Genomic DNA, 7695 nt, shown 5'->3' on the forward strand with positions numbered 1-7695 from the left:
GTCAGAAGCACCAGAGTCAACTATCCAAGTTAAGGAATCAGATTGATTTAGCAAAGTAGAGTTGAAACTATATACTACATTCTTAGGCAATAGAGTACCAACAAAATTGGCAGAACTCATGATATTGAGTTGAGGACCAGGATCAGAGACATGATATTGTTGCAATAGAGAGAGCAGTTGAGAGTATTGCTACTTTGTCAGCCCAGGCACTACAGAAGCATTTTCAGCAACAGGCACAATAGAAGTCTAATTGGAAGAGGTGCACTCAAAAGCAGAGAACTCAGAATCTGTCACCATATTAGCAGCTGCCTTTCTACCCTTGGTAAACTTGAAGTTAGTAGGAAAGCCATGAAGCTTGTAACACTTATCAATTAAGTGTCCAGGCTTCTTGCAATACTTGTAGAAAAGATTAGAGGTCCTGGACTGATTATCAAAGTTCACTTTTTAAGTAAACTGTCTCTGATGCCCCTAGAATTGCATATTCAGCTAAGGTTGAGTAGTTTTGTTAAAGGAATTCACATTAAAGGAGGCTGCTTTAGGGGTGAATTGAGAAGGCGAGTTGACTTGTCTTTGCTTTTCATCTTGAAGAAGAATGTTATAGACATTATCAAGGGATGATAGAGGTTACATCATCAACAGATTGCTTCTCACACCAACATAAATCTCATGAGGAACTGATGGACCTTGTCCTCCTCTTTCTCCTTTTGAAAACCCTCTTTAGCAGCACAATTGCAAGAATTTGTATGACTACTGCACATTATTCCCAATTCATCCCATATTCTCTTAAGTTTTGTAAAATATGAAGTAATATCAAGGGATCCTTGATAGGTAGAGGCAAGTTCCCTTTTTAGTTCAAAAACTTTAGTCCCATGCATTTACACTACCATACCTATTATTTAATTGTTTCCATATACTTTTGGCTGTCTCAGAGTATTGAACACTTTCAGCTCTATCCGGTGATAATGAACTTGTTAACCAAGATATCACCATATTATTACAACGGTGCCATTGTTTATAATCAGGGGAAGTTGCAGCAGGTTTAGGGAACGAACCATCTATAAATGCTATTTTGTTCCTAGCAGACAATGACACTATCATACTACGTTTCCAACCTCCAAATCCACTCCCTGAAAATGGTATAGGAACTAGGGACACACCAGGCACATCAGACGATAGAAGAAATAGAGGGGATGTAGGGTCAGGAGTATACGCAGAAGAGGAAGTAGAACCAGTCATGGTTAGAACAACTAAATCACCAACAAATACCGTAGACTGAAATCAAATCCAACACATGCAAAAGAGAGATACAAATACCAGCCTTCTTTGCAATGTGAAGAAGTAAGGCCTTGATATAGCAGAACAACTTCAGCGAACCAATGAAAATGGAGGAAACCCTAGCTCCGAAAAATCGAATTAGCTTGAACAAAATAGAGATTCCAGCGGCCATACTACAGAAATTCAGTACGATCTACCGTAAAATGAACTCAAACACGAAGGAAACAAAGTGTTTTTGCCGGAAAATCAAAAAATCACGAAGCTCTGATGAAGACAAATCTCGATGAAAATTGGATGAAAACAGATAGGGGTAACACCGTTCTACATAGATAAGCAAGATTTAACGAATTCCTGCTCTGATACCATGTCAAACCAGTAAAAGAAGATCAGAAATTAAGGTTCGTTAATGGAGGTTGGAGGTTTTCTAGAAAGTTCTTCATCGCAGAAACATAGAGGAAAGAGATGATAAAAATAACCGGCCAACCTTTAACAGTTGTGGCCTCCTTGTATTTATAATCTATCCATACAATGTAAAGAATGGCTAACTACTAAAATGAATAACCACTATGCTATGTTAACAAAAGAATAATGGCTAACTAGTACAAAAGGCTACAAAAGGCTAAGTATAAAATAAATATCTCAGCCAACTTAAGTACGCTACTTTGGGCTTGAAGTGGTGCAAGCTAGAGGCCCAACAGAAAGGAAGTATAAATGACTAATTTATCGCTCGTTCCACCGATTCTTTTGTTGAGCTTTTATCTACTTAGATGAAATGGGTGAAAGAATTTTGGTTTTGTATATAATTTTCTTCTGTCAACGCTGGCGATTTTTAAAGTCTAGGTGTTCTTTTAATTTCTTAGAATACATATTTAATTAGTGTATAAAAAAAATAACATTGAAAGAGTAATTTATATATCTTATAAAATATGAAATTAATGGTGGATGTCCATAACTCATAAAGGAGTAATACCCACTACTCTTTTCCATTATCTCCATAACTCCCACTACTCCAATACTTATGGTTGTAACTCACATGCTTTCATAACCTCCCCCATGATCTCAAATGCTTAATGAATTGACATGTTTATGGCATTCTTTGATATACCTCTATATTGTACTATAAATAGACGACAAGAAGTGATATTGTAAATGCTTGAAAAATACTCGTGAAAGTTGAAACACTTGATGAAATAAATGTTCTTTCTTTCTATCTATATCTTTTGTCTATTTTTGTAACGACCCGACCGGTCGTTTTGAGCTTTTGTACTTTGATCGTCAGTTCTCGGGCCCCGTATGATGTATTATGACTGATGTATATTGATGGTTTTGGTTTTCAGGAAAATCGGAAGGAATTTGAAAGAACAGTCTTAGATGAAAGCTTTGAATTTGAAAGGTTTGACCAAGAGTTGACTTATTTGTATATGATCTCGGATCAGAATTTTTATGATTTGGTTAGTTCCGTTAGGTGATTTATGACTTAGGAGCGCGATCGGAATGCATTTTGGAAGTCCGTGGAAGGATTTGGCTCGAATTGGCAAAGTTAGTATTTTGGTGAATTCCGGTTGATAGGTAAGATTTTGATTGAAGGGTTGGAATGGAATTCCGAGAGTTGTTGTTGCTTCGTTATGTCATTTATGATGTGTGTGCAAAATTTCAGGTTATTCGGACATCGTTTGGTCGGGTTTTTGATCGAAAGTGTATTTCGGAAGTTTTTGGAAACTTAGGCTTGAATTCGATGAGTTTTGGGTATTTTGATGTTGTTTGAGGTGTTTTGATGATTGGAACAGGTTTTAATGATGTTATGAATTATGTTGGCAAGTTTGGTCGGGGTCTCATGAGGCTAGGATAAGTTTTGGAAGAGTTTTTGGAAGATTTTTGCCGTTTTTAGCATAAGCATGTAATGATTCAAAGGTCCATTTTTAGTTCTAGAGATCGAAATTTGATTTCGAGACTTCCAAAAGTTCAATAATGAATTATAGGAGTGATCTGGAAAGTTTGGTCTAATTTGATCAAGTCGCGATTGAGTTTTTGACGCGAATCATGAGTTAATTGTTTAACGAGCGAAATGGATATCGTACTGAGCAAACGAGTTCCGAATTGAGTTTCGATTGAAGGACTATGTTCATATCATTATTTGTGACTCATAGAAACAAGAATCATCGAATTCCGAGTTCGTATGATGGAGTTAGAGCCTTTTTAGTGAAATTAAACATTGCTGGTGCAGCAGGATCTGGTGCGCACCTTTAGCGACCATATTAGTCACTTTTAGCGATGGGAATGGCTCTTTTAGCGACCAAAATAGGTTTATTAAAGCTGTTGCATTTTTTTGCTCATTTTGACATTTTTTTGGTGAAAGAACACGGCTTGAGGCAATTTTTGAGCAAGAAATCATGGGAAATCTTGAGGTAAGTCACTTGTGATTATTTCTATTCCATAATATTGAATTATCATCGAATAATCCGACTAGATTACATGTTTTTAAGGTATAAATTGGGGATTTGGACCTAGAGATTTGAAAATAAGATTTGAATATTTGGAGGCCGAATTGTTAGCGGAATTTAGTAATTTTGGTATGGTTGGACTCGTGGTTGAATGGGTTGTCGGATTTTGTGAGTTTCGTCGAATTCCGAAGCGTGGACCCGGGGGCCGGGTTTGAGAAATTTCGGGATTTTGATGTTAAATTGGATATTTCGAGTGGGCTTCGCTCCCTTAGCATATTTTAATGATTATATACTGATTGTGGCTAGATTTGGAGCATCCGGAGGTCGATTCGTGCGGGCGAGGCATCGCGGGCTAGATTTTGGACCGAATCGAGGTAAGTAATGATTGTAAATACTGTCCTGAGGGTTTGAAACTCCGGATTATACGTCGTTGTGTTACTTTGAGGTGACTTGCACGCTGGATGACGAGCGTGGGGTAGAGCACCGCTGGGGATTGTGACCTAGTCCATCCCGAACGAATATTTTAATGCGTATTTGATAGTTAATTGTTTGACATTATTATATTTTTGGGCTGTATGCCATGTGGGGGCCTTGTGCCGACTTGTTGAGACCCTTAGGGGCATTTTTACTATCTTTCCTCACTCTATTTGTTTGAAAGCATATTCTCAGTCATGTTTTACCTGTTTACTGCTCAAATCTGCCTTTATCACTATATTCTTAAAATGTGGAAATTGTTTTGGGGTAGTTCCCTGTTTTACTGAGATAGATCGAGGGTCTGATAGTGAGATTGATCACTGAGATAGACTGAGAGTCTGATGGTGAGGTTAATGACTGAGAGAGGCCGATGGCCTAGTTGTGAGGATTATATATCTATGGATCGGGTTGCACGCTACAACGATACTTATATGGATCGGGCTGCTTATATGGATCGGGTTGCACGCCGCAGCGATATGTTGGATCGGGCTGCACGCCGCAGCGATATAGCGCTTGGGCTGTAGGAGCCCCTCTGGAGTCTGCACACCCCCAGTGAGCACAGTCGACTATTTATATGGATCGGGTTGTGAGCCACAGCGATGCATGGATCAGGCTGCACACCGTAGAGGTTACTTTGATTTCCGTTATTGTGAGAGATATATGGATCGGGCTGCATGCCGCATGTGACAACCGACCCGTCGTCTCATGAGTTACCGCCCCATTTTCCCCATTTCCTATTTCTTTATGCTTCATTATCAGTGTTGGGTGTGAACGAGTTGATTTGGATTGGTTTTAGTAGGAAATGAGACACTTAGTCTCTTTAAGGAAGGTTTGTTTTGGAAAAGTCAACCGGTCATTGACTTATGTGTTAGAGGGCTCGGATTTGAATCCCGATGATTCGGTTAGCTTTGGAGGATGATTTGTGACTTAGGAGTGTGATCGGAAGTAATTTTGGAGATCCGGTGTAGAATTAGGCTTGAATTGGCGAAGTTAGTATTTTGGCGAATTTCGGTTGATAGGTGAGATTTTGATCCGAGAGTCATAATGGAATTCCGAGAGTTTATGTAGCTTTATTAGGTGATTTGGGATATGTGTGCAAAATTTCAGGTCATTCGGACGTAGTTTGGTCGGGTTTTTGATCAAAAGTGTATTTCGGAAGTTTTTAGAAAATAAGCTTGAATTCGATGAGTTTTGGGTAATTTTATGTTGTTTGAGGTATTTTGATGATTGGAAGAGGTTTAAATAATGTTATGAATTATGTTGGCATGTTTGGTCGGGGTCCCATGAGGTTCGGATAAGTTTTGGAAGAGTTTTTGGAAGATTTTTGCCGTTTGAGCATAAGCATGTAATGATCCAAAGGTCCATTTTTAGTTCTAGAGATCGAAATTTTATTTCGAGATTTCCAGAATTTAAATAATGAATTATAGGAGTGATCTGGAAAGTTTGGTCTAATTTCATCAAGTCACGATTGGGTTTTTGACATGAAACATGAGTTAATTGTTTAACGAGCGAAATAGATATCGCACTAATCAAACGAGCTCCGAATTGAGTTTCGATTGAAGGATTATGTTCATATCATTATTTGTGACTCATAGGAACAAGAATCATCGAATTCCGAGTTTGTATGATGGAGTTAGAATCATTTTAGTAAAAAGAAAAGTGCTGCAATTTCTTTGGCTGCTACTGTATTTTTTTAGCAGCGTGAACAGTAACCGCGCGCGAACAGTAACCGCGCGGGTGAACAGTGACCATGCGCGTGAACAGTAACAGCGCGGGTGAACTGTACTTCCGAAAAATTCTGGGCAGTGAGTTTATAAAACACTTCATCCGCGATTTTGGGTCATTTTTCCTCCATGGTTGATCATTTTGAGAGCTTCTTGGTGGAGATTAAAGAGGGATTCAAGGGGGAACGACTTGAGGTAAGTTTCTTGGACTTAGAACTCGTTTTTATTGTGAATTCCACCTAGAGATTCATGAAATATAAGCCTACAAATCAAGAACTAGGGCTTGAATTTTGAAACCAAACAATTAGGATTTATTGGGCCATTTGAACTCGGATTTGGGAGTTCTTGGTATGTATAGACTCATGGCGAGACAAGGAATCCGGTGATGTTAATTTTCTGATTTTTAGAGACGTGGTCCCGGGGCTCGGGTTTTGTCAAATTCGTGAATTTTGATATTTTTCGATTGCTTTCGATTGAGTATTGTCTCTTTAGCATAATGCGACATATTCGTTGTGATTTTGGACAGATTCGTCGCACGAGGAGGGTAATTTGAGAGGCAAGGGCATAACGAGCTAGACTTTGACCGTCTTGAGGTGAGTAATTGATGTAAATGATGTCCTAAGGGTTTGAAACCCCGGAATTTCACATCGTAACTCTATCTTGAGGTGACTTGCACGCCGGATAACGGGCATGGGGTAGAGCACCGTTGGGGATTGTGACTTGGTCCGTCCCGAGAGATGTTTTTACCGTGTTTTCTACTTGAACTAAATTGAGAATCATCCTTACTTGGATTAAATTGTTATATTTAGGCTTCTTGCCAATTATTTGAATCCTTCAGCGATTGATATCACTACTTTCGCATATTTTGCATATCATTTGACCTCAGTCCAAGGTTTTAAATACTGTTTTGCAAACTCAACCATTTTTCTAAGATTTGAAAAAACTTAAATGATTTTCGGGCTGAGAACTACTGTTTTACAAATGCCCAAGGGGCTTATGATGATTTCTGGACTGAGCGTGGATCGGGCTGCGCGCCGCAGCAGTGTTATATTGATATTGAGGCCGAGAGCCTGGTTGATTACATTGATATTGAGGCCGAGAGCCTGGTTGATTACATTGATATTGAGACAGAGAGCCTGGGTGATTATACTGAGATTGATATGAGGCTAAGGGCCTAGATTTGATGCCACGAGATGGCTTGATATTGCGCTTGGGCTGTAGGAGCCCCTCCGAAGTCTGCACACACCCCAGTGAGCGCCGTCGACGATAAATAAATGGATGGCTCGGGCTTCACGCCGCAGTGGGTACTAGAGTGTAGCATCATATGCATTGCATTGCACTCATGCATTTGTTTTTATCTGTTATACCTGTCTTAGTATTTGGTACTCTGACTTAATTAACTTGTTTCTTCACTATTTGTTGTTCTAAACTGCCAGTTATAGTTTACTTTGTATTTTTCTATGATTTCTTATTTTCAGCCTTTATTTATGTTTATTACTCACTGGGTCGGAGTACTCACATTACTCCCTGCACCTTGCGTGCAGATCTAGGTACACCACAAGCTGAGTGAGGATTTGTTTAGCTGAACAGCAGTATCCGGGATTATTGAGGTAGCTGTATGGCATTCGCAGCCTTGATCTCTCCCTTCTATCTCTATCTTTTATTCCGTATTTTTCCTAGACAAACTTGTAATAGGTGGATATTCTGTATTGGAGGCTCATATTCGTGACACCGGATTCTGTTGGGCTATGGTGTGGCATTTTAATTAAACTTCGGCTGAT

The 7695-nt window shown here is 39.2% G+C and overlaps 1 protein-coding gene across 1 annotated transcript; it reads right to left on the bottom strand.

The window, feature by feature from the left end:
- Nucleotides 1-246: 246 nt before the first annotated feature.
- Nucleotides 247-1236, bottom strand: LOC107778556 (uncharacterized). The gene is made up of 3 exons (XM_075220255.1): nucleotides 915-1236; nucleotides 684-820; nucleotides 247-423 (listed from the first exon to the last, which is right to left on the bottom strand). The coding sequence occupies exons 1-3, from the start codon at nucleotides 1234-1236 to the stop codon at nucleotides 247-249; spliced, it is 636 nt and encodes a 211-aa protein (XP_075076356.1).
- Between the last annotated feature and the right edge of the window lie 6459 nt (nucleotides 1237-7695).

The sequence above is a fragment of the Nicotiana tabacum genome, chromosome 8 (genome assembly GCF_000715075.1).
Source record: "Nicotiana tabacum cultivar K326 chromosome 8, ASM71507v2, whole genome shotgun sequence".
Taxonomy (NCBI): Eukaryota; Viridiplantae; Streptophyta; class Magnoliopsida; order Solanales; family Solanaceae; genus Nicotiana; species Nicotiana tabacum.

Excerpts from the sequence above, each read along its gene's own strand:
- LOC107778556 (XM_075220255.1), bottom strand. The coding sequence starts at position 1,236 with ATGACTGGTTCTACTTCCTCTTCTGCGTATACTCCTGACCCTACATCC. Across the intron at positions 821-914 it reads ATACTCTGAGACAGCCAAAA|GATCCCTTGATATTACTTCA; the intron begins GTATATGGAAAC and ends CTACCTATCAAG. Across the intron at positions 424-683 it reads AGGAGAAAGAGGAGGACAAG|TCCAGGACCTCTAATCTTTT; the intron begins GTCCATCAGTTC and ends TTTGATAATCAG.